Source organism: Lemur catta, chromosome 5, assembly GCF_020740605.2.
Source record: "Lemur catta isolate mLemCat1 chromosome 5, mLemCat1.pri, whole genome shotgun sequence".
NCBI lineage: Eukaryota > Metazoa > Chordata > Mammalia > Primates > Lemuridae > Lemur > Lemur catta.
The window spans coordinates 74,691,642-74,719,506 of NC_059132.1; the positions used below are offsets into that span (position 1 = coordinate 74,691,642).

Here is a 27,865-nt window from a genome sequence, read left to right on the forward strand (position 1 = left end):
TGGACATGCCAAAAGAAAAACAGCAGAGACCTGAGGCTACAGATAGAAGAGCAAATCCTGAAAGATTCGGGGGAGTGAACATTGGTCTAGGCAGATATGAAGACACCACATAGCAGGCAGGCGATGCTGGGAACTCCTTGGCGGGAAAAAGTCATGGTAATGAAGTAGAATATTCCAGTCCTAAGGCAAATAGGCAAGGCCCTTAGAAATATCTTTTTGTGTAATGAATTTGGGGGAAAAATTTTTAAAGATATGTGGCATGCTTAAAAATGTGGTGGTCTGAGAGTGTGGACATTTTTCCATATGATAGGTTCCCACATCAGTTGCTGTGTTACTTGCTGGAAGAACATGGGGAAGAGAGGAAGAGGAGGCACAGGCCTTTGGGGCAGCCCAGGGCTGGCGTCACTGTGTCTGGCCCGCTGGGCCTTGGCAGTAAAGGTGAGTGAGTCACGTGTTCCATCACGACATTAACCTCAATGCATAATTCAGGGTCTGATTTAAAGTTCTAGACCGAGTGAATTTTGTGGCTCAAAACATGAGAGCACTGGGGATATTTAAAATTGATTTTTGGAAATGGCCAAGTAAATGTTTTTAAAATTTTAAACAAGGAAATTCAAATATAATTTCATTGGGGTAAGTTATAATTTCCCAGCCAAGAAATGGGGATGCTGGAATAATCAATTAGAGATGTGATTTTCTTTGTCATTAGATATTTCCTTTCCTGGCATTTAGAGGAATTTTGAAGTTGTCCTCGTTTTGCTTAGTATTGTTTTGGAAAATACTTTGATGTGCTGAGGTTTGAGGTGAAGTCTCAATATAGAGGGAGGATACACCCAGTGCTTTTACAGGTCCTCAGGAGGCTTTTGTTTAGGTCGGATAGACTCGGAGGTTTTAATCCACTGAGATACATGGAGCTGGGGGGTTATCAGGGAAGCATCCTCTAATGAAGAGAACCTGCAAACAGGGTGTGTGAATATGTGGGTAGCCAGTTCAATCTGGGCAGCCAGGGTTACTCAGGGTGGAAAGCTGTTTTCACTTTCTCTGAATCAGCTTGGCTGCAGTGGCCATGTGGGTTGATTCCAGGTCTGTTTAGAGGTTTAGGGTTGTGGCTGGGCTGCCCCTTCGGAATCTGGCTCAGTGTGTCTAGGTGGCCTTCAGTGGGGACACACTGGCCCAGCAGGGGTGGGACCTGTCACTGGTGTGATGTTAAATATCTGCATTCGCTCCAGTTCTCATTTAAGGGCAGTTCAATTTAATTGCTAATTACCAGCCCTGTGTTTACTGAAATGGCTGTCCTGCTAGCTGTTTTTATGAAACACTTTATTGCAGGACAGCTATTATCGCATGTGCTATTTCAAGTCACTGGGCCAGGCCGGTGTCATGTGTGGTTGCTGTGAACCTCAGCCTGCTCTGCAGTGTTCGCTCTTCCAGGAAACCGCAGTCCTCTTGGAGCTGAGGCCAATCAGCTTGAAGTGATTAAGAAGACATTCTAGGCCCCTTCTTGCTTCAGCTGTCAGTCTATAAATCATGTAACATTAATTCTCCATCAAATAACAGCTTAAAACAGAACACTGTCAAGCCAGTTTATATTCCACCCTTAAATCACATCATTGAGGAAACGAGAACAGAGTTGACTCTTTTTTTTTTTTGTTTTTCAATGACCATCATAAACCTAATGCTTTAGAAGGAGCTCTCAGAAGACTACGAATGGTTTTCAGCATAATTTTGCCTCAGTAAATCCTCTCTACGTCCAGGCATTTATTAGGCCATTACTTGTTTTGGGAGGACAGATTACCCTGGCAGCTCATTAACTGGATAAACAGGGCGTTAGTGAAAGATTTTCACTCTGTCCTAAAGATTCTTTAGGACAGAGTGGGGGAAGCCTTCAGTTCTTTGTCCTTTTGCATGTAGAATCCTAGAACCGATGATGATTTTGGCGAGGAGTGACCTTTCCTATCCTGTCAGGTCACTATGGATTTTGCTTCTGTCTTAAAAGGCATAAGTAAACCTAACACCCACACAAGTAACGACTGCCAGTAGGATTCCATCAGCATGAGTTTGATATGCATTTCAGGCATCTTTTGGGGAGTTTGGATTTACTGTATCATTTTAGCACTCGACAAAGGTGGTGAAAGCTCTCAGGCCAGATTATGAATTTCATGGAACTGAGGCTGCAGAAGGCTGTGCTCCTTAGAGTGTCAGCTGACTTTTTATTGGGACAAGTCTACAAAAGTCTACAAAAGGCCCCCCTATGACAAGGCCCCTTTTTACCCTGCAGATATTTTAGCAGAAGGAATTCGGTAGTGATACCTTTACTTACATGACTTTTGCTAAGCTGTCTGACTCAGAGAGGCAGCGAGAGGTTTCCATTCGGATGCTTCCATCTCATGAGCCAGGGTCAGCGCTGTGCAAAAATAATTCTCGAATGCGTTTGTCTAAAACCTGCTGTAGAAGCGTGGCAGCCACTGCCAAGCTGCTTATGATAACGGCCTTTCAAGTAAATCTGGACTTTCAGGTAGATTTGGTGGTTTTTTCCAATAGCTACCATGTAGAATTCTTGAAATAATGCAGCTAAATTCAGTCGAAATGAAAAGTACAATATACGTTGTGGGTTGTGGCCACAAGTGATATACTGAATTAACCAACTCAAAGCTGCAGGAGGCTGTGTACTTTCAAAAACTTCATGGCCTTCTTCCAGATTAGCAATAATTACTAAAAAAAAAAAAAAAAAGTGGGGGGTTTCCTAGCTAAAATATCCTTACCTTGGTGCAGTAATGATCTTAAGTTCTTTTTCCCAGGACACCTACACCTTGAAAGGCAGGAACAGAAGTTCACTTTGATGCATAAACTGGACAGAGATAGAAAGCTCCCTTCTAGATCGGAATGACCCAGAATGTGAAAGCCTAGTTAGTAGTTGGTATCACCAGCCTCTCTTACAAAAGGGCCCCACAAATGGCTGTCCATTAATTTGTTTCATAAAGTGAGTGAACCTTTGCTGAAAACTTCCTCTATGCTAGGTAGTGTGCGAGTGCTGGGGCTGACGTTCCTGCCTTCCCGCCGGAACCAGCCCACCAACCAGCCTCCTCTTCAAGCAGCACACACGCGCTTTGGGCCTGACCAGGCAGAGCTGGTTCAAGCCAGTTTTCCAGCACGTTTTCCTTTCAGTCCAACCCTCGGCGTTATACACTCGGACTACAGGTGTGTGGATTCCAATGACAGATGGCAATGGCTTCACTATGAGGCCAACTCGTACATTTTAATGAGATTTCCCCCAGAATAGTAAACCCATGACTAGACTAAATTCAGACTCACACAAAAATGTAAAATTGTATTTCACTGAGGCCTTTTATGAGCAGAGCCATATTTCCGTGAATTTTTTAGGCCGTTATGTAAACGTATCTCACAATTATCTCATCAGGTTCCAGTCAGGGCTGTGTTTTAGTTTTCTTCTAGTAGCAGTGGTAACATACGAAGTCCAGTTTTCAGGATTTCAGAAGTTGGCATTCAAGACAACAGGCAGTTGTCAGAGCTGAATGAGAATTAGTCTATAAAGATCAAGTGTTTTAGTGATGGCATTTTTCTCTGGGAATGATCAGTCCATAATATGGTTTTCATTCAGTGTAATAGTTTTGGTAAACCGTCTTTATCTGGCTGCATCCCCGTTTAAGTAAGCTCTTAATTTCAAAAAGTCTGGAAAGATTGATCAGTGCTTTCTGTATGGTTTAATCATCAAGAAGCCAGAACTTTTGGTGAAAATGGAATTTCTAAAACAAAACTGAAACTTGTTTCTTAGAAAATAAAGATCCTGCCAGATTGCAATCTCGGATCACTTTGCCCATTTGTAATTCAGTGACTTGCTGAGCAAGTAGAACTGGTTTTACCTTTCTCTCTTATAGAGAGGTCTGGTAAAAATTACTTTTAGACCCAGTGGTTTTCAGTACTGCAACAGATCATGGAACAGTTGTCTTCCTGGATGACATATTTTCTTACAATTCAAAGTCACTAATTTTTTAAAACGTTATTTTTAAAAAATGCCACCACCTCCTCGTCTAAAATAAACCACACAACTGGTTTCCTTCCTTTCTCTCCCTTTTTGGCTGGGCAAGAGGGACATTTTTCTCATCACTCTTCGTTAGGGAAGTCCTGAGACACTGCAAGGCAGGAATTGGTAATGGGGGGAGTGCCCACCGTCCTCCGGTTCCCCAGCTGCCACTGGAGCACCCGTCACAACAGAAACATTTCTACTGTCCTTAGTAGGCTGGAGAATTCACAGCTCAGAATCAGGGCCTCCAAAGAGCTTGTTCTCTTGCTTGTGTCACAGTTTGACAAGTATGCTTTTAAGATGCTTTTAAAAAACAGCATTTGCAAAACCGATCTGTAAGCAAGCATGTGAGTCAGAGGGGAGGAAGGCACATAGTGAAGGAAGGAGCGAGTGCTCCAGTGCAGTAGAAACAGTACTGTCACGAGGACAGGAGCGGAGGCAGCCCGGCCTTCCTCGTGATGCTGTCAGCTGCACCATGATTATTGTTAAAGGTCATGATTTGGATTTACTAGTTTATAATATTATTCTTTCCATGCAAAACAAATCAGTTTGATGTTACAGCTTTTTTTCTGTTTATCTTTTGTGGCCTGAGGATTGGAGGGATTTCGGGGGGGAGTTGTCACCTGCACAATCTTTGAAGTGTAAGTTAATTTTTATGTGATATTTCAGTATATATTTTATTCATTAAATTTATTTGAAAACTTCTGTTGTCTTTTAAAAAAATTCATTCTCAGATCTGTGCCTTCTAGATTGGAAGGGAGTTGAAGAGGCAATATCACTTTACTCAGTGGATCAGCTGGTTACCACAAATAAACACCTAATATTAATACTGACAACAATATCCTCCCACACCTTCTTGAGATCTCCTTAAACACGTGTTTACACTGTGCCAATTTATTATGTTTTCATCTTCATTTATCTATTTTTAGGTCTAAATATACTGCACCGGAATTATAGTCTCTTGATCACTGTGAACCTGCTAATGCCCAGCACCTAGAACAATGGCCAGCCCTTAGCAAGTGCTCAAAAATATTTGTTCAACCACAGAATGAAGTTTTCTTAAATGGTGACAGTATTTGAAACATATGTTTTATTTAGTTTAGAATTACTAAACAAACAGAGGAAGAAAAGATGGTGGAGTGGAGGTAACCTCCTGGATTCCTGCTCCCAGAGAGGAAGGCGTAGATCTTGACCTGCTATACATGAGTGGATCGCTCCCCTGCAAGAACAGCACTGTGAATCCACGGGGAATCAGCATGGGACACAAAAAGCAGGAAAAAGAAAAGGTGAACAGGAGATAAGATCGCGAAAATCTGGAGAGTGCGGGACAAACAATAGACAGTAGAGTGTGGGATGGCTGTGCCCGCCTCACCAGTGAGTGAGGTGGGATCAGTCCCACAGGAGAGCGTCTTGCTTTCTCACTGGCCTCCACACCCACTCAGGCAGGAATCTGCCTGAAGTCGGTGCAGAATCACCCGGGAGACGTGGGGGCTCTGTGGAGAGGAGACATTAGCGGGAAGCATCTTGAACTCCCGAGCTCTGTGCGAGGACTGTGCTTGGCCGGGGAGGGACGGGTCTGGGCTACCGCTGGAGGCAGTTAGGAGACAGGTAAATTGCCTCTACCACTCAGCCGATCCAGATTGACAAAGGTGAAAACTAATTAGGACACTCTAACCTGGAAACCCCTGCGGGCTATTAGGCCCACTCAGGATGGATCAGAGACACTGAGAGCTCCTGCTGCACAGGCGTGAGATTGTGGGAAGGTGACATAAATGAGGCAATGGGGCATCCTGATGACACAGCCCCTCAACCCGGCACCTGCCAACCCCTGAACAGTCACCCCCAGTGCTGGCGATCTGTGGGTGGGCAGTTGCCATTTTCAGGGTCCAGAGCCTAGCTGCTGTGGTGTGATAGGGTGCCGGGCAGCTCCCCTCCTCCAGCCCACTGACCCTTGCTACGAGCTCTGCCCTTGTGTGACCTATGGCCAACGGTCCCGTTTTGATGTGTGAACTCTGAGTCCTCCCCCACTCGTGATAGATTAGCGTGTGGACATTGCGGGCATTGGGGCGGGGCAGACCATCGCTCGTGGGATCTGTAGCTGGTGGGGTGCTGCGTGAACAGTGGCAACATGCCCTCCCCCTAGCCAGCATCTTTCACACGGAAAGTGGTAGACACCACCTCTGGAGAGGGAGAGAGAAGAAAAAGCCACTCTCTGTGCAACCAGTGTGAATCTTGGCTGCAGATCAAAAGTCAGCCCAGTGACTTAACTCGTCAGACTGGTTTTAGGTCAAATCAATACTCTGGGGCTGGACGCACCAGGAGCAGCCCCCCAGCTGTGGTAGAACCCTGAACAACACATAAGTGGCTCCCCCTAGTGACAAAGGAAGCAACACACCCAGGCTGTTAGGCAGCCTAGGACCAGAGCACAAGGCGTGTTACTTTCCAAACGAAAGCTGAAAGGAGGGAAGCAACCATTCATCCAAATGGGAAGGGCTCAGCAAAAGAACTCTGGAAGTATAAAGAATCAAACAGAAAACACACCCCCAAAGAGGAACACCAGCTCTCTACCAATGGACATTAACCAGATTCAGAACACTAAAATGTCACAGGAATTTCAAACATGGATTGTAAGAAAACTGAATGATATGCAAGTAAAAATGGATAACCAACATAAAGAAACCACACAAAATCTAGGACTTCGAAGAAAAATTCACTAAAGAAATTGAAATATTACAGAAAAATCAAACCGAACTCCTGGAAATGAAGAATTTATTCAGGGAACTACAAAACACAGTGGAAAACCTCAAGACCAGGGTAGATCAAACAGAAGAAAGAATCTCAGAGATTGAAGATAACACCTTCCAATTAAATAAGTCAGTCACAGAGATAGAGCAAAGAAATAAGAGAAAAGACCAGTGTCTGCAAGAAATGTGGGATTATGTGAAAAAGCCTAACTTGAGACTTATGGGCATTCCTGAGGGTGAAGAAGATAATACGCAAGGGTTGGATAAGCTATTTGAAGATATAATTGAGGGAAATTTCCCAGGCCTTGCTAAAAATCTAGAAATACAGGTACAAGAACCACAAAGGACCCCTGGGAGATTCACTGCAAATAGGAAGACACCACATCACGCAGTCATTAGACTGACCAAAATATCCACTAAAGAGGCCCTTCTTCAAGCTGTAAGAAGAAAGAAACAACTAACATACAAAGGAAAGCCCATCCAAATAACACCAGATGTCTCAACTGAAACCTTACAAGCAAGAAGAGACTAGGGCCCCATTCTCACTCTTCTAAAACAGAATAATGCCCAGCCTAGAATCTTGTACCCAGCAAAGCTAAGTTTTGTATATGAAGGAGAAATTAAGACATTCTCAGATAAACAAAGACTGAGGGAATTCACCGAGACAAGACCAGCCCTCCAAGAAGTACTCAAAACAGCGTTGCACAGGGACTAGCACAAGAAAGACCCACGAATGTAAAAGAGCTAAAGATCAAAGGCCAGATACCACAATGGCTCAAGAGAGAAAACATAGCAATGAAGTTCTACCCAACAGGATGAACAGAAATCTGCCCCACCTATCTGTTCTCTCAAGAAATGTGAATGGCTTGAATTCCCCACTCAAAAGACACAGGCTGGCCCAATGGATAAAAAAATACAAGCCAAGTTTCCTGCTGTCTCCAGGAAACTCATCTAACCTGCAAAGATGCATTTAGACTGAAGATAAAAGGGTGGAAATTGATATTTCAAGAAAACGGAAGCCAAAAGAAGGCTGGTTTGGTGGTTTTAATCTCAGATAACTTCTTAGTTTTTAAATCAACGAAAGTAATGAAAGACAAAGATGGTCACTATATACTGGTGAAGGGTACAGTTCAACAAGAAGACATAACTATACTTAATATATATGCACCCAGCTTAGGTGCACCCAGATTCATCAAGTAAACCCTACTTGATCTAAACCAAATGATAAACAGCAGCACCATAATTGCCGGAGACTTCAACACCCTGCTGACAGCACAGGACAGATCCTCCAAACAGAAAATAAACAAAGAAATAATGGACTTAAACAGAATGCTAGAACAAATGGGCCTGACTTACAATTACAGGACATTCTATCCCAAATCCACTGAATATGCGTTCTTCTCATCAGCTCATGGGACATTCTCTAAGGTTGACTATATCCTAGGACACAAAGAGTGTCTTAAAAAATTTAAAAAAATAGAAATTATACCATGCATCTGCTCAGATCACAGTGGAATAAAAGTAGAAATTAACTCTAACAAAAATTCTCATTTCTACTCAAAGTCATGGAAGCTAAACAACCTTCTCCTGAATGATTATTTTATAAATGAAGAAATCAAGATGGAAATGAAAAGATTCTTTGAACTAAATGACAAAGGAGACACAAGTTATCAAAATTTGTGGGACACAGCTAAAACAGTCCTGAGAGGAAAATTTGTTTCCATAAATGCCTATATCAAACAGATAGAAAACTTACAAATAGACAACCTAATGAATAGACTCAAAGAGCTGGAAAAGGAAGAACAGACCGACCCAAACCCAGCAAAAGGAGAGAAATTAATAAGATCAAATCAGAACTAAATGAAATGGACAACAGAAAAACCATATGGGAGATTAATAAAACAAAAAGTTGGTTCTTTGAAAAGATAAACAAAATTGACATGCCTTTGGCTAGACTAACCAAGAGCAGAAAAGAAAAATCTCTAATAACCTCCATCAGGAACATGAAAGGAGAAATCACAACCGATGCCACAGAGATACAAGATATCATCTATGAATTCTACAAAAATCTTTATGCACACAAACTGGAAAATGTGGAGTAAATGGACAAATTTTTAGAAACACACAGCCTCCTAGGCTCAACCAGGAAGAAATAGAATTCCTGAACAGACCAATATCAAGAAGTGAAATCGAAACAGCAATAAAAAACCTTCTCAAAAAGAAAAGTCCCAGACCAGATGGTTTCACACCCGAATTTTACTACAACTACAAAGAACTGGTGCCTATCCTAAAAAAGTTATTCTATAACATTGAGAAGGATGAAATTCTCCCCAACACATTTTATGAAGCCAACATAAACTCTGCTACCAAAACCAGGAAAAGATGCAACAAAAAAAGAAAACTACAGACCAATATCCCTTATGAATATAGATGTAAACATTCTCAATAAAATCCTAGCAAATCGAATCCAGGTGCTTATCAAGAAAATAATCCATCATGACCAAGTGGGCTTCATCCCAGAGATGCAGGGAGGGTTCAACATATGCAAATCTGTAAATGTAATTCACCACATAAATAGAAGCAAAAACAAAGACCATATGAACCTCTCAATAGACGCAGAAAAAGCAGTTGACAAAATTCACCACCCTTTTATGATAAGAATGCTTAACAAAATAGGTGTAGACAGGGCCTATCCAAAAATGATAACAACAAGCCTTATATGACAAACCCACAGCCAACATCATACTGAATGGAGAAAAACTGAAAGCATTCCCATTCAGAACTGGAACCAGACAAGGCTGCCCACTGTCCCCATTACTTTTCAACATAGTGCTGGAAGTCCTTCCGAGAGTAATCAGGCAAGAGAGCAGAATCAAGGGTGTCCAAATAGGGACAGAAGAGATCAAACTCTCACTCTTTACTGATGATATGATATTATATCTAGAAAACCCCAAGGATTCAACCAAGAGACTCCTGGAATTGAACAATGAATTCAGTAAAGTCTCAGGATACAAAATCAATACACACAAATCAGAGGCATTCATATATACCAATAACAGTCAGAGAACCAAATTAAGGACTCAATACCCTTCACAATAGCAACAAAGAAAATAAAATACCTAGGAATATATTTAACTAAGGAGGTAAAAGACCTCTACAGGGAGAACTATGAAACACTGAGGAAGGAAACCGCAGAGCACGTAAACATACATGGAAAACCATACCATGCTCGGGGATCGGAAGAATCAACATTGTTAAAATGTCTATACTACCCAAAGTGATCTATAGATTCAATGTAATCCCTATTAAATTACCAACATCATTTTTCACAAATACAGAAAAAATAATTTTATGCTTTGTATGGAACCAGAGAAGACCCCGTTTAGCAAAAGCAATTTTAGGCAATGAAAACAAAATGGGAGGTATTAATTTACCAGACTTCAAACTGTACTACAAGGCTGTGGTTACTAAAACAGCATGATATTGGCACAAGAACAGGGACACAGACCAGTGGAACAGAACAGAAAATCCAGATATAAAACCATCCTCATATAGCCATCTAATCTTTGACAAAGCAGGCAAAAACATACTCTGGGGAAAAGAATCCTTATTTAATAAATGGTTCTGGGAAAACTGGATAGCCACATGTAGAAAGAAGACTGAAACAGGATCCACACCTTTCACCTCTCACAAAAATCAAATCACAGTGGATAGCAGACTTAAACCTTAGGTGTGAAACTATTAGAATTCTAGAAGGAAATGTGGGAAAGACTCTTATAGACATTGGCCTAGGCAAAGAATTTATGAAGAAAACTCCAAAGGCAATCACAGCAACAATAAATAAATGGGACCGGATTAAATTAAAAAGCTTCTGCACAGCCAAAGAAACTGTCATGAGAGTAAACAGACAACCTGCAGAATGGGAAAAAATTTTTGCATGCTACACATCCAATAAAGGACTGATAACTAGAATCTATTTAGAACTCAGGAAAATCAGCAAGAAAAAAAATCAAACAACCCTATCAAAAAGTGGGCAAAGGACGTGAACAGAAATTTTTCAAAAGAAGACAGAAGAATGGCCAACAAACATATGAAAAAATGCTCAACATCTCTAATCATCAGGGAAATGCAAATCAAAACCACAATGAGATATCACTTAACTCCAGTGAGAATGGCCTTTATCAAAAAGTCCCATAACAACAAATGTTGGTGTGGATGTGGAGAGATATGAACACTCATACACTGCTGGTGGGACTGCAAACTAGTGCAACCTCTGTGGAAAGCAATATGGAGATACCTTAAACAGATTCAAGTAGTCCTATCATTCGATCCAGCAATCCCATTATTGGGCATCTACCCAACAGAACAGAAGTCATTCTATAAAAAAGACATCTGTACCCGAATGTTTATAGCAGCACAATTCACAATTGCAAAGATGTGGAAACAACCCAAGTGCCCATCAATACGTGAGTGAATTAATAAAATGTGGTATATGGAGTACTACTCAGCTATAAGAAATAATGGGGATATAGAATCTCTTATGTTCTCTCCTGGATAGAGCTGGAACCCATTCTACTAAGCGAAGTATCCCAAGAATGGAAAAACAAGCACCACGTGTACTCACCATCAAATTGGTTTCACTGATCATCACCTAAGAGCACATTTGGGAATAACATTAATGGGGTGTCGGGCAGAGGTGGGGGGGAGGGGATGGGTGTATACATACATAATGAGTGCAATACGCACCGTCTGGGGAAGGGACACGCTTGAAGCTCTGACTCCAGTGGGTGGGGGTGGGGGGTCGGCAATATACGTAACCTGAACTTTTATACCCCCATAATATGCTGAAATAATTAAAAAAAAAATTACTAAACAAAAGTGTGCTGTTCCCTAACCACTGCCGTGGCCATCAGGGAACCCTGTTGCTGTCAGTGAAGCAAATGGGGGCGCAGCTGTGTTCTCCGTGGAGGCCGCGTCCCAGGCACGGGGTCCAGAGGGCGAGGACTTGGGCAGGACGCAGCCTCGTGGCAGGTGCGGCTCGGGCTGGGGACTGAGCGATGCCAGCTCCCAGGGCACAGGATGTCAGCTTTCTCAGGGGCACTGCGCTGCTCTCCCTCAGGCCGGGGGACAGGAACCATGGCAGGACAGCTGCTTCTCCAGAATTGCCTTTATCACAGCTGGATCTGCTCGGCTGAGCGTCGCCTTCCGGACCAACCCAATCAGTCTATTGATGGCTCTGGGGTTTCCCTTCTTCACATCCATTACCTTTGAAGATGTTTAAGAGGAGAAAATGAAGAGACTTACACCTAGACATCCCAAACTAAGGTTTAAGTTTACTGAAAATTAAATTCAGTTTCTTCTTCCCGTTAGTATTAGCTATAAAATGAGGAAAGGACAAACGGGGTGGGGAGCACTTCTGAGGAGGTTTCCAGGCTCCTGTCAGAGGAGGATTTGCCCCTCTGCCTTCTGATTAAAATGAATGAATGAGAGGTGGCTGCCGACAGCTGGAGAAGCTGGCGTGCAGGAACCAGGACACTCTCCTTTGGGGCGCCACAGTGACACGAGGACACATCTCGTACGTGCATAATGCCCTGGAGATGAGTCACGGGCCCAGGCGGTGAGGACACCTCTCTGATTCTCCGGTGCCGTTCAGCAGCTGCGGAATCGCACAGCTTTCCTTCTCCCCTCGCTGCCTGGCAAGAACCCTTTATTAGAAAGCAAATCTATGAACTGGCAGAGCCAGTGGGTGGGGGAGTGATGAAGGCAGGAGGCGCCGCGTTATCAGGCCGCCCGCCCGCCCTCCTGCGCGGCAGCGCCTGGGCGGCAGTGAGTGCTCAGTCTGCACTGAGAGCCGCAGGACGGGTCCGCGAGTGAAAGCGTGTCTTTATCAGCCGCTACAGATGACGCAGGATGATGGAGACTGCCGAGACCCCGCGCAGGCTCATTTTCCTTATCAAGAGCTCTTTACGGAGCTGTTAGTGTCCCTGGCGGGCTGATGGGTGGTGGGCATTATTCTGAAAGAGATACTAACAAATTTTTTCCCCAATGAAAAATACGACTGGACAGTATGATCACACTTGCAGAGCGAGGGAGCCTCGTTGTACTTTCCTATCTCGTGCTGTGCTAAGAACACAAAATGGCTTGGTTTTCAGCCATGCTCCTGTCAAGGATTTTCTCCACAATTTACAAATCCTTTTCCTCTCTGCCTTTCTTCCCACCTCTTAAAGACAGGAAGTTGTTTCCCTGTCTTCCCTGCTCCTCCGCAGCACTGCCTGCTGGTTTATCAGCGAGAGGTCGTCCTTACAGGTAGAGGTGGCCGCACCACATTCGAAGTGCCGCCCCTGGGAGACGGCAACATGCTGAGAGGGCAAAATCCTGGATTTCATGAGCTTGGCTAATGCCCCTTTAAACCACACCTCTGTAGAGAGCAAACTCCAGAGTGGGACGACTTCTTAAAGGAAAAGAAGTCGCATTTTTCCATTATTCACCTAATTTCATCTCTTTTGACCTTAACTAAAAAGCTGACAAAAGTAATTAGGGAATTATTGATGAAACCGGGCCCCCCATTATTAGGAAGAGCCTCTGGGCTGTGACGAGGACCGGTGGAAAGGCTCTTGGCCATGTCTCTGGGCTGGCCCCGCAGGCTGCCCTGGCCCCGGCCCCCTGCCCGTGATAGTCACCACTTCAGGATGTCCCTGCGTCACGGAGCGGCAGAGCTGTTCCAGTGCCTCTTGGTCCTGCATCAGTTCAAGCTTCTTTTCTGAAACAATCTGCGCTGGAGTCTTCCCTTCATTCTTCCACAGCTCCTCAAACACCTACAGGCCAGAGGGGAGAGAGAGACAGAGAGGAGTCAGCTTTTCCGCCAGCTCCACGTGCTGCTGCCGGGGTCTGTGCAGCCGGGGCAGGAATGAGCGGATTCAATTAAGACCCAGCTGTGCGGGCCTGGCCCGAGGAGGAAAGGGCGCCTGGCTGCCCGGCTGGTGCCCTGTCTGTCCTGAAGCGTCCCTGACCGCAGGGCCGGGAACGAGGCCACTCTAGATGGAGATAAACAAACCCGCAGTTTCCTCCTGATGCTGAACTTCTCCCTCGGTTCAGAGCATGGAGGACTTGGGGTCAGCCAGGTGCCCACTGTGCCCAGGGAGACGGTGAGTCCCCCTCAGCTGCTGACTCAGACCCGCTGCTCCCCGGCACGGGCAGAGGGCCAGAGGCGGCGTGGGCATGACCATCCCTCACAGACTCCTGCTCACGGGAGTCAGAGGGCCTGATGGATCTGTCTCACGTCCCCCAAATTAATTAATTGAGCTGACATTTTGGTGAAGGATGGGGCTCCACAGGCTGCAGGAAGTAACCACTGCACTTAAAGTCCAGAAGCTCGGCCTGCTGGGAAACATGACTGGGAGGGGGCAGAAAGAGGAAGGTAGCCCCATAATGAAGATACAAAATGGAAAATAACTAAAAACCTACACTACAATGCACGGGGGCTGTAGCCTACCACACTGTCTCCCACAGGTAGAGCTGATCCAAGTCTGACTAGGATAATTCATAGTTAATAGTCTGTGTAGTTTTCTGCTTAAAAAATGATGACAAATCCCACAACTGATCAAACCTGGAAGAAAAGGGAAACATTTTTAAGGAAGGCATTTCCTAGGGTGCTTGTTTTCCTCATTCCTCTTGTTTTCTAGTGTCGGCCAGAGTGGGGGTGTCCTCTGTCAGCCTCGTGCTGGCACGGGCTCCCTCTCAGCCTGCAGTCACTACCAGCACCACGCCCTGCCTGCTACCTTGCCTCTGCCAGGACGCCCCAACCGGGAGCCATTCGTCCCCCCTGGAAAAACAGCGTTCTTCAAAAATTAGCACGTGCAGCAAAGCCATGAAGGGGGAGATGCTCTGAGTCTCAGCAGGGCTCAAAGTTTCCCCCAGTTGAAATCAAAACAACCACAAATATTTATCACAGCTACAACAGTACCGCACCTTCGGCTCTGTTCTTTAGGGTGTGCAGCAACTGTGGCAGGGAGGGGTGCTTGGTGGGTCCTTGGGCCAGCCCCCCACGGGCACCCCTCGGCCACCGCTGCCCAGCCCTGCCTGCTCAGGGAAAGCCTGCCCCTGCGCTTGCAAAATGCAGGACACACATGCCTCCACCTCAGCTCATCAAATATTCACGAAGCCTGACAATGAGGAAGGCGTTTAGAGAGAGGCGCACACGGCAGGAGAGAACTTTCCCTGCCCTCAGCACGCAGACTGGGGACCAGAACAATTTCTAATGCAGTTTATGCTCGGCAGCTGCCCCATGGCAAGTCTGAAGGGACTCTCTGCCCTCTTACCCTTGTATGTTTATTTTTCTTGAACCGAGACTTAAATTTTTAAAAACATTTTTCTAATTATAAGTTAATATGTGTTCACTGCAGAAAATAAGGAAATATAGAAAAGGTAAAAAGAAATCACCTGCATTCCTGTTCCTTCAAGATAACCAATGTTAATATTTTGGTGTTTTTCATTCCCATCTTTTTCCTTCTGATTTGTAGCACAGTAGTGACCATAAAGTGCATACAATTTGTGTCCTTTCCCCCCACTTACTGCAGAAATACTTTCTGATATTAAAAAATCTACTATCCATCAGATATATTATCATAACCTAATTAAATTCTCCCCTACCGGCAGGTATCTAGGCTTTGACCAGTGTTCATTTTGTTCATCTACACGGACCCCCCAAAAAGCTCCTAGTTGAAAATGTCCAACATTCAGGGAGAGAGAGGTCTCAAAACCTGGCTCAAAACAGAAACCACCAGTGAGGACCTGCTCATAAAGAACCTACACAGCAACTCCTGCCAGGAACACGGGGCGGAGGAGCTCAGCAGCCACAGCCACGGCTGGAGCCGGGCAGCCCGGGGCCCTCCTGGGTCTGCGTCCTCGTGCACTCGGGGTGATTCCCCCAGCCCGCTGCGGGCTGGAAACACAGGGCACACCCTGAGCCGAGCAGTCAGCCTCCGCCTGGCCCTGGTACGGCTGCGGACCGATGACTCAAATGCTAGCTGGAGTTACCTGGGCCAAAACCACCAGAATGGTGGCGGTGTGCTTGGGGCACTTCCAACCCACACCGCTGAGAAGGAAACCGTGCACCGCTAGGACGGAAGCTTTTACACGCAGAGAGGCTGGCTGCTCCCTGAGAAGGTGGGGCAGGTGGGGTGGGGGCACAAAGCAGTGACGCCAGACAAACGTCATTCAGCAGCCTGCAGGAACAAAGGGGAGCCTGGCGGCTGAAATGCTCTTTACTCCCAGAGTCAGGACACATCAGCTTGTTAACTTCGCAATTAGTGCAGCGGCCATTACCGCGCAGACCCCCAGCTCCCTAGGCTGACACAGCCGACCCCGGCTGTCCCATCCACTGCTCATTCCTGTTTAAGACAAGGACGCTGTGTCCTGGCTGGAGCCAGCAGGGTGGGAGCCACAGAGGAGGGCAGGCCCTGTGTCCTGGCCAGACTCTGCTGACGCTCCCGTAATGGCCTCTGCGGCTGCTGAGCCTCGTGCCGGGGCATAAATCCTCAGCTTCTGTCCGTGTTTAATCACACCCTGCGAAGTGCTACCCAAGCGCGATTGTTTCTGGCCAGGAGCGCAGCTCCCAGCCCCCACTGCTGCCCACCCAAGACAAACATGCGTAACCAGGTTTCCAGTGCGGTGCTGCTCCTGTGTGTCAGTAAGCGGCACCGAAAGCACGGGGTGACACAGGCTGGGCGCCCCCGGTCACACACACACTGCAGCCAGCTCTGCCGATGGGGCAGGCTCCGCCTCTGGTTCCCTGGGGACTGGATTCACACACCCTCTTCGTCACTGCCACCCAAATGTCTCTCCAGCTAAGGCTACTTTCAAAGTATCTCGAAGGAAAGGAAAGCACATAGGCCCTGCCTGCCCCAGACTTCCAAGGTCAGGGTGTGGAAGAAAGACCTGCTGGTGGCCGGGAGGGAGCTGTGACAATTACAGAGAAAGGAGACCCCTCTGTGGTCACAGAGACCCTCTCTGGGGTCAAAGGCAAGGACTGAGAAAGGTCACTCTCTTCTCAAAAGGCACAGACATCAACCCAAGCCCCTCAGAGCGGGGCACAGTAACATGTGCAAAGAACTGAAGCACTGAGAGGGAAAAGGACGTCAGGTCATTTGTAACGCAGCTTTAGCACATGATGTAACATTTTCTACGTTAAAAGGTTTTTGGTGATTTCTCTTTAAAGAGGAGACTGGATAAATGGCACACTTGTGTGTTAAATGCGATTTCCATCGCCTGATCCAGCCCAGTGCCACTGGAACATTAGCTGGATGGTCCTCGGAGACGGGATCATCCACATCTGTTTCCAGGTGTGCACAGACACGCGTGTATACCCTGCACCGTTCCCCTCCAGCCCTGACCTGACCAGCAGCCTGGACATCTGGGGCCTCAGTGTCACAAGAGGAATCCCGGGAGGCTGCGTTCAGGTTAGCTGTGAGTCTGATGTGTCCCAGCGGGCCCTGCCTCCAGTGAGGGGAGGCGATGGGGACTGCCACTCGCCACCTCAATACACAGCCCCGGGTCTGGTGAGAGGAATGCAGGATGCTTTTGTCTACAGTTACCAGGAGGTTGCTCATGATGAAAAAGAACCTTATGGTTTCTATTTCTGTTTCTGAAAACTAGGGCTGCTTCATGGCAGCAACCTCTTAACTCCCCTGGCCCTGGCATGCTGAAGGGACAAGGCTTGTAAATCTCAGAGGCACTGCTGGGACGCCTAGGAGAAGGGTGCAGTGAAACGTGTAAGGAATGAAAATAATGGGCCAGTGGCAGAGGCAGAGAGGCAGGGACAGACGGACTAATAACAAATTAGAAAACAAAGTGGGAGAGTCTTTGGATTTCAGAATGTTCTCAGGAAAGGATGATTCTTTCCGTGTATCTGTCATCCCTAGGATGACATTCGGTCACCTTTCTTCACCCCCTCGCCATCTAATCACTTAATGGAGCCTCTTCCTATCCTGTCAGAGGCAATGCCAATAACCAGTGGAACCAGAGTGGGGACCAGGTTTCTGAAATCTAAGGCATACTTGGACTCTTCTGTTAAATTTAGAAAAAATTAATGGCAACACATTTTTTAAAAAAGCACAGTATAAAAAACAAGACACAAAAATACCCTCAACATAATTAGTCATGATGGAAATGCAAATCAAAACCATAGTGAGATACTACTTCATACCCACTAGGGTGGCTACCATCAAAAAGATGGACAAGGCCGGGCGAGGTGGCTCATGCCTGTAATCCTAGCACTCTGGGAGGCCAAGGCGGGCGGATTGTTTGAGCTCAGGAGTTCAAGACCAGCCTGAGCAAGAGCAAGACCCCGTCTCTACTAACAATAGAAAAGAAATTATACGGACAGCTAAAAACATATATATATATAGAAAAAATTAGCCGGGCATGGTGGTACATGGCTGTAGTCCCAGCTACTCGGGAGGCTGAGGCAGGAGGATTGCTCGAGCCCAGGAGTCTGAGGTTGCTGTGCGCTAGGCTGATGCCACGGCACTCACTCTAGCCTGGGCAACAGAGTGAGACTCTGTCTCAAAAAAAAAAAAAAAAAAAAAAGATGGACAATAACAAGTGCTGGCGAGGACGTGGAGAAACTGGAACCCATGCACATGGCAGGTCGGAATGTAGAATGGTGCAGCTGTTTTGGAAGATGGTTTGGCATTTCCTCAAAATGTTAAACACAGAATCACCATGACTCAGAAGTTCCATTCCTACAGGTATATGCCCAAGAACTCTGAAAACATATGCTCACACACGAACTTGTACGTGAATGTTCAAAGCTGCATTATCTGTAATACCCAAAATGTAGAAACCACTCAACTGTCCATCAATTGATAAATGGAGAGACAAAATGTGGTATACTGGCTAGGCGTGGTGGCTCACACCTGTAATCCCAGCATTTTGGGAGGCTCAGATGGGAGGATCGCTTGAGGCCAAGAGTTCAAGACCAGCCTGAGGAACATAGTGAGATACTGTCTCTATAAAAAATAGAAAAAGTAGCTGGGTGTGGTAGTGTGTGCCTGTAGTCCCAGCTACTCAGGAGGCTGAGGCAGAAGCATCGCTTGAGCCCAGGAGTTGGAGGTTACAGTGAGCTATGACAACACCACTGCACTCCAGCCTGGGTGACAGAACAAGACCCTGTCACCAAAACAAACAAAAACCCAGTATATTCCATACAATGGAATATATTTAGCCATAAAAAAGGAGTGAAGTACCCTACATGCTACAACATGGATAAATCTTGAAAATATTGTTAGTGAAAGAAGCCAGACACAAAGGCCACATATCGTATGAGTCTAGCACAGGCAAATCCACAGAAAGAGAACACGGATTATGTGTATTAGTGGTTCCCTAGGGAAGGGGTTAATAGGGAGTAATGAGCACAGGGTTTCTTTTCTGCACTGATAAAAATGTTCTGGAATAGATGGTGGTGATGGTTGTACAACTTTGTGAACATACTAAATAAAAACCAATGAACTGTATATGTAAAGATAAAATTTAAAAAAGAACACTAAAACCTCGTATTTTTTAAAGTCATTGTTTCTCTAACCTCATGTCTATACTCATCCATTTTCCTTCCCTTCCTTCCGTATATATGCACGGATAGATGCCTGGAATGATATTCACCCAATATTAATGGTAGTTATTTCAAGATGGTAGAATTTGAGAATCTTTGTATTTTTCTGCATTATTTAAATTCTTTATAACATATATTATTTTTCCCCAGAAAATCAATGATTTTTCTAAAGCAGAAAACAAAAAGTAGAAAATAAAAAAGCAACCCCCCCAAGGCAATGATATAGAAGATTCCCTTACATAGCACACACTAAACACCTTTCTAATCAGGCTTTTATTTTAGTTTGATTGCCTCACAGAAGCCAGGACTTACCCACCTCCTTTAAACATTGGAAGCTGATAAAATCTGAAAGTGTCTCCATATCTGAACCTAGCTGTCAGTATCTTCCAGGATTTTCCATTTCTTCCCACTGGAACTATCTTATTCACTGCACTAGGTTTTTTTGTTTTGTTTTGTTTTTTTGTGGGGCAGGAAGGGAAGGAAGAAGCGGAAGGTTTTTTTTTTCCTCTTTCATTTTAAATGCTATCATTCATCTGCTCTTATATATGTATATATATATAGTTTTTTTCTGCCCTCAGGACATCTAATCTTTCTGCAACCACTGAGCATTGTCATAAACATTTGTATTCCTCTGACATGCAGACAACCAGAAGCCGTTCCTAAATGTGGCGAGGTCCCTGTGGTTGACAGCCCCACGTGAGGTGGGTAAACAGAGCCTTTATTAGTTCCTGTCTCCACTTTCACAGCAGAGCCCAGTGTATGCTCCACGGTGCCTCATAATTAGCCAAAAGCAGCCACTTTCCCAAAGCCTCACTTTGTAACCTGCCACTACTGTCGGTGCAGATTAATATTAAATGCAAAGGCACCATTAAAATAACATTAAGTTTCTGGCTGAAGCATTGACAGCTGCGATCTCTGAAGTTGAGATGAGGCAGCTGACTAGGTGTTCTTTGTCTTTCGGGGTACTTACGTGTAAGAATTTTCTGAATTCCCAGAATCTTCCACCCACCCAGGACTGTTAGGTGGAGGTGCAGATGAGACCAAACGCCACCTAGGACAATGCTGCTTCTCTGAGTTTTCACATGGCAGAGGCAGAGGAGGCCCTGGGGCTGGCTGGGAGGCTGGGGGGAGCCAAGCTGAGGCTGCCTTGGACTTGGGGAAACTGCTCATGGTCTGCAGCCCCCGTGTCAAAGGCTTGGGGGGACACTCAGGGTAAGCCAAACAGTAACTACTTCCCCGGGTCAGCAAGGACGAGAAGCAAACTGCCGGCATCACACAGGCTGGCTTTACATCCTGCCCACGTGGAATGTTTCTACCTTTCAGCATAAAAACCTCACTGCAAGCATTTAATACTTCCATGATGAAAGTCACTTAGTGATGGCATTTTGGTGTCACAGAAAACAGTTATTGGACAGTGGGGCAGTCGGGAGCTCTAGGGGGTGTGCTCATACCTGTTTAGCAGCTGATGAAGAAATCGCTTTGCTGTCCAGCAGGTCAAGAAGCTCAGCAAGTGCAGAGGCTGTGACAGGACTAGTGTCCCCAAAAGGAGAGAAGACAAGTTTACATTGTGCACCGTCAGGGAATGCATGAGCGGTTATGCAGAATCAGGACACTCGACCTTGTGGTCTAATTATTTAAACCTTGTAGGGATGAAGATTACAGGCCAACTGGGCTCTCTTTTTATTTTATTTATTTTTTAGGATATGACAAATTTTTGTGACTGGTGCTTTTTCTTCCTCTTACCACCCAACAATAACAGCTGTTTGGCAGAACTTGTAGCAACAGACAACTGCTCAGTGTAATTAGTCAAGAAAAGGAGGTGGCTGCAAAACTCATGAACCATGACAAGAAAAGGAAAATAAAGTCCAGTAATTAAATATTTTTGACTAAGAGATCAGCCTAAAAATTACTTCAAATAAAACAGCTAAAAAAGCCACTTTTCTGAGTGTTTCTGTGCAAATATCAATTCCTTTTAATTGCAAGAGACTTTCTGTGAGGGAAGTCACCTGACTACCAGCCACATCTTCATCCAACCTCACGGCCCCTCCACGTACCCCCTTCTCTTTGGCAGGCTCACAACAGCCTTCTGGACACAGAAGGGCCCAGAATCTATTACATTCATACTTCTGTGACTTCTTTGCCAAGATCCCATGATATAAAAGGACAGGGCAACCAGACACAGTAAAGTGTCATTTATTCACATTAGGGTGCATGCCTAGATTACGGTAAAAGCAAGACTGAATTATGGACTATTTCTTTTAAAATATATGGTTTTGCTACTCTAAATACAGGTTGGGTATGTCTTATCTGAAATGCTTGGGACCAGAGTGTTTCAAATTTTGGATTTTTTCAGATTTTGAAATATTTATATTATACTTGTTCAGCATCCCTTATTTAAAAATCTGAAATCCGAAATGGTACAATAAGCATTTTCTTTGAGTGTCATGTCAGCACTCAAAAAGTTCAGATTTTGGAGCATTCTGGATTTCTGTATTAGGGATACTCAACCTGTATATGCAACAACTAGGCTAATGAAATGCCATCTATCTGGGGTCATTAGGGGACGAGGTTTCAATAGCTAGCAATGACCTATAAATAGCACATTAGTGTGTCTATGTAAATGAAGGCTTCTGAAATGCTTAATGCCACTTGAAAACACCTTCTGTTTAAGTCTTGGTTCCTATCATTCACTGCTGATTTCTTTGGATGCTCTTAGATAATAAAAAGGAAACCACAGCTTAGCCCTATGCCAGTTTCCATGAACTTCAAACCAGTGGAGTGCAAGTTAACCAGGTATGACTTACTGTGCTCTAATTCAAGTACAGTGAAACATCATTAGGGTTGTTCATTTAAAACAGCTGACATAATGAGGCAGCCCATCATTCTCTAAGTGTTTATTCCAAAGTACGGATAAAAGGTAATTCCAAGTGAAAATTAGGTCTGGAGAGTGTCTGGTGTTACTAAATTGGCATTCAGAACATCTGTGAACCACCCTGACTGACTCTCGGAAGGAAGAGGGGGAGAGGGCTGAGGAATAAACTACTATCCTTTTCTAACCCCCTATCATTTACTGACAAGTAATAGGAAGGCAGGTTTTTCTAAAAGTGTGGATGTTCTGCAATCTTAGAAAATGCAATGGCCAATTATCTTCTGTGTGTAGAACCCAAATGAGCACTGAGGGTGAACTGGATTTCTAGAGCATGCAAAAAAAGATAGGGTCCCCACCCCCATACAAGCCAATGCTTGTGTTGGTCCATTTGTGCTGCTGTGGCAGAACACCAAAGCCCAGGGGGCTTACAAACAACAGAAATTTATTTCTCACCGTTCTGGAGGCTGGGAAGTGCAAGTCCAAGGCGCATGCAGGCTCTGTGTCTAGCGAGGGCCTGCTTTCTCACTGACGGCGCTTTCTTGCTGTGTCCTCACATGGTGGAAGGCGTGAGGGAGTTCTCTGAAGTTTCTTTTTATAAGGGAGCTAATCCTATCCATGAGGGCTCCTCCCCTCATGATCGAATCACCCACCAAAGGCCCCACCTCCTACTACCATCACCTTGGGGGTTAGGATTTCAACCTATGAATTATGACCAACATATCAGACCACAGCAATGAAATGAAGGACACGGGGGTGGAGAGGGACTGAAAAAGAACACAAAATAGCTAAAAATACTTTGCCTTAGAGAAATTCATCTAATGACCTTAATTTATCAGTTGGGTCATAAATTTATACTGTAAAATCTGTCCACTGATCTAACAGCACCTGGGATTTCTCAATCACCTTTTTGTTGCCACAGTGCTTGACACATAGTAGGTCATTAATATTTGTGTCACAGGATTCCTCCCACCAGCAGGGATGTCTGGTCTACCGCACATGCTAATTCTACATATGCTGGGGCTAACTTTGAATAAGACGATGACAAAGATCGGTACTTGTCACACCAACCCTGAAAGACCGAGCCCACTCATCAGCTCAGCACACAAAGCAACAGACTTGAAACAACGGTGGCAGCAGCACAAGCTACTAATTTGCCACTGTCAGATAACAATGGTTTCTGGACAGTGAACGTGTCTCCAGCAAAGACTCTGACATCGCAGGCCCCAGCTCTGTGTGCTGGTCTCTCTTCCTCGGATTCCGCGAGGCCAGCGTGTCTACAGAGGAGGGGATGGGATCTTTCAAATCCTCCAACTTTGTCCAGTCTCTCGGAGCTCGTTTAGGACCACAGCTCCAGAGCAGATGCCCTGACACTTCTACAGCCCCACCCCGCCCCAGTGAAACGTGCTGCCGGTCTCAATGCCCAAGCCTGTCTTAGCCCCAAAGTCCACCTTCTGTTAGAACAGGACACAAGGAGGAGGAACATACTGGACTTAGACTCCTGGTGGCATTTGCTGTGCACTAATCCTTGTGCTCATTTCATTGACTTCTTGGTGCCCATACCTGGTGCCCCACCTGAGCGACCGCTCTAGACTGTCTCCTTCCCACCTGCCTTCTCGGCACAGGCCCTCACCTCCCACTTCACAATGACATCAGCTGAGGCCAGCGCCAGAAGTTTCTAGGGTGCCCTCTTCCTCCTCCTTCATCAAACAACCCCTCCACCTGGCGCTCTCAGCCCCACCACTTTCCACTCCTACGAACCTTCCTCAGATGCTTATTTCCCCTGTTCCGCATTTTTTTTTTTTTTAATTAGAGACAGGGTCTTGCTGTTGCCCAGGCTGAAGTGCACGGTGTGATCACAGCTCACTGCAGCCTTGAACTCCTGGGCTCAAGCCACCCTCCCGCCTCAGCCTTCCAGGACTACAGACGTGAGCCCCCCGGCCTGGCCTGTTCCGCAGCTTTCATCTCACACTTCACAAGTGCTCAGATTTCTCCCATTTTGAAAATGCCTTCCGCTGATCTTACAATTACTTACTTCTGCCCGGTTTCCTACCTTATTTTATCAATAACAATCCAGCATTAGTGGTTACGATCTGCCGTCTGTCCGTACAGATTCCTCACCTGCCCCTCCACGAGACAGCCTCTCAAAAATCACCCCTCACCTGTTGCCAGACACAGCTCCTCCCCATCCTGCTGCCTGACTCCTGGGTGCCAGTAAAGCCCCTTCTCCTTGGCTGTCCCTCTTCTACTCCACGCCTGTCACGCCGGGTGGCTCCGGTGCCACCGTCCTCGGTCCTGCGCCTTCACCCCCGTCTCTGAGCGGGGAGCACACGCGTGCCCAGGGCTGCCGCTGCTCTGCAGAGGCCTCACTGTCACCCTGCCATGTTCTAAACCCGGACAGCAAACTTCTAGAAAGAGCCAGACAGTAAATGTTTGAGGCTCTGTGGGTCATCCATGGTCTCTGTCACATATCCTTTTTGCTTTTTTAAAAAAGCGAAAGCCATCGTTAGTCACAGACTATACAAAATAGGCCATAGGTCTACACAGCACAGTTTCCCAAGCCCAATCCTAAACCAAACTTTTCCTCCCAGAGCAGCCCCCTGCCGTTTCACCCCACGTCTTCTGTCTCAACTGCGGCCAGCACCAGGCTTCCAGTTGCCTGGGTACAGATCATGTTGTCTTTGCCTCATGCACCACCTACTTCCTGCAAACCTAGTCCCTTACTGCCAAATCGTAGTGATCCTTCAAAACATTTATTGCAGCCATCCCTTCCTCTGTGTTCCCAACACCACCGTCCCTGTTCCACTTATGCTCCACCACGTACCTGCGTCCCCAGACTGTCATGCCCAACTCACCCATGGTTCTTACACATGCTGTCCCCATGCCTGGAACACTTTTATCCCTTGGCCTCGGCCTAATCCTACTTGTCCTATGCTCAGGTCTCAGCTTAGCTGCTACTTTCTTCCCCTCTACGAGAATCCGTCACTGCTGTAATCGCCACTTCTAGACGCCTGCCCTCTGCGAGCTGGGCCTGCCTGGACCGCGCTTCCCCACGCTCAGCACAGAGCTCAGCACGCAGCATGGTCTACAGAAACACGAGCTGAATAATGACACCACGTGACTGCAGCCATCGTACCACCAACGGGCTTCCAAGATGCCTGTGGCCCCTCTTGGACGCTGTCCCGCGTGACACGCAGCTGTGCTAATCTTCCTGTTCCCTCCAGCCCCTGCACGGCTCAGACGCCTTCCCTGGCTCCCCAGGGCTCGGGAGCTGCTGCCACCGCTGACCTGGGAGGTGGGGGCACTCGACTGGACAATGGGACAGATGGCTGCACTTGCCTGACGCTACCACAAAACACGTAGTCAGGAAATCTGTGATTTCCACCATCTTCACTAAATCAAATCTGTTAATAATTTAGAATGAGTTGTTAATAAAAAAAAAAAAAAAACAAAACTTTCAAAGCAATATACTCAAAACAATTAAAAAGCCAAGTTCAACAAGAGCTTTTCTGGTTGGACCCTTTAAACCTCAGTCTTCTGAGAGATCTTTAAAGATGAATGCTAATCACAAAATCAGTCCCTGCCAATTTGATCTCTAGAGTGCTCATTGCCTGGGTGTCATTATGAGACTGCAGTTCGTTTTGCAGCTTCTGCCCTTCTCAGCTTTGGAGACGTCAGCCCTAGTAGCAGAGGCTGTTCACTAATTACTGTTTGCTCCACGGGCAGGCTGGTGCATCAGTCCAGCTAAAGTCCTTTGAACTGCGTGGGAACAGAGCTGCCACCGCTTGGTTTTGGCTCCTCAGCTCTTATTCCACTTGAACTGTAAAACAGAACTGTTGCCTACTTCCTCCTGATTTGGGAACAACCAAACATAATTTAATTTAGAATTGGGTACCCTTTGGGTTCTTAAAACCCGAGTGCTTTTTGGGTAATTTCACCCCAAATTGTTGAATTGCTGGGTAAATCCCAGGAGCTCCAAGTTCACTCAACAGGCTCATTTATCCCACGGCTCCTTTAGAAGCCACCAGCTGGGTTGTTAAGCAACCCCCCAACTTCACAGACCAACGCATAAGGGAACTGATCCAAAAGTCAGGTGACTGCGCTAAGTCACCTGATCTCCTAGGAGCTCGTCAGCTAGATGAACCAGAAGATACTACAGTCTCTTCTAAGACTAAAGTTCAGCAATTCCATGAATTATAACCAACAACATGGAAAACGGTAAGTTTAAAGCTAAGAGATTTATATTTCTTCCAGAAGCAAACACCTCATCTTCTCGAAGCCTCCCAGGGTTCTTCTGGCTAACGTGACTCTCCCTCCTCTCTGTCCCCACTGCGCTGGGCAGAGTCCTAAATGGGAAGTGTCCCATTTTGCTTGAATTAAAACTCTGATGCACAAGTCTAGTCCTCCCCAGGAGACTGACAGCGTCTTGGGGGCTGGCACGGTCCTGCTCGCCCCCAAGCGCACTGCACAGTGGTGTTCGTAGCTGTGCGCTGGCTCCCCGGCTCCATCCCTGAGCGACTTCCCACATGCTCCCTACTCCAGCTCCGTGTGCAGCCGGCCACGCTTCTCGGCTGTTCTCCGCCCTCTGCTCCCACCAACTGTGCTCTCTCCTTTCCAAACATGCCAGGCCTTTGCCGTTCCCACACCTTGGTGCCCTCCCACACCAAATCTTATCCAGCCTCTGAGGCTTATGGTCCAGCTGTGTCTCCTCCATGAACTCTTCCACACAGCTCCCGCCCTCGTGCAACGGCCACAGTGTTTTCAGTGTAAACAGTGGAATTTCTGATTGGAAAGGTCAAACCTGGGAGGACGGGGGTGAAAGACAAAAAGGGTACGGATGCCGCAGGAGTTCAGGAGACTGAAGGTGGCCGCTGTTTTGAACTTGACATGGCAACATGGCAAAGAGAAGGAGGCGCTGACACTGAGGCCCGTGTGCCAGGCACTGTCATCTTCCTCTTGAAAGCCCTCCGAAGCAGGCACTGTCATTGTCATTTCACAGCAAGGAAGCGAGGGTCAGAGAGGGGAACTCGTCCAAGGTCGCTGCCGGTAATCAGCCAAGTCAGGAGGTGACCTAACCCCACCTGGCCTCACTAACACACGGAGAGCAAGAGGCCGAACGTGAAGCTGACACTTTCCTTCTTGAACCTTGCCTTTTCTTTGGCTTCTGTGACATCAACGCTGCCCTGGTTTTCCTCCTACTTCTCTGCCCAGGCTTCTCAGTCACAGGCTAGAGAGCCATGGGTCCCTCCCTTGGCCGCCCTCGCATGCTACATGGTTCTCATCTATCCAGCAACTTCGAGTATCAAGTACCACTGCTAAGTCCCTGTTCCACTTATGCTGCACCACGTACCTGCGTCCCCAAACTGTCATGCCCAGCTCCCCCACGGTTCTTACACATGCTGTCCCCATGCCTGGAACACTTTTATCCCTTGGCCTTGGCCTAATCCTACTTGTCCTATGCTCAGGTCTCAGCTTAGCTGCTACTTTCTTCCCCTCTATGAGAATCCGTCACTGCTGTAATCGCCGCTTCTAGACGCCTGCCCTCTGCGAGCTGGGCCTGCGTGGACCGCGCTTCCCCATGCTCAGCACAGAGCTCAGCACACAGC

At 46.3% G+C, this 27,865-nt stretch overlaps 1 protein-coding gene across 1 annotated transcript in view; it reads right to left on the reverse strand.

The window, feature by feature from the left end:
* Positions 1-11,587: 11,587 nt before the first annotated feature.
* GATB (glutamyl-tRNA amidotransferase subunit B) overlaps positions 11,588-27,865 on the reverse strand; it is a 73,133-nt gene continuing 56,855 nt past the window's right edge. The window contains exons 11-13 of the mRNA XM_045552113.1: positions 20,845-20,923; positions 13,467-13,601; positions 11,588-12,051 (exon numbers count right to left, since the gene is read on the reverse strand). Coding sequence (XP_045408069.1) covers positions 11,902-12,051; positions 13,467-13,601; positions 20,845-20,923 — 364 coding nt within the window. The 3' untranslated portion in view covers positions 11,588-11,901. The remainder of the gene's footprint in view (positions 12,052-13,466; positions 13,602-20,844; positions 20,924-27,865) is intronic.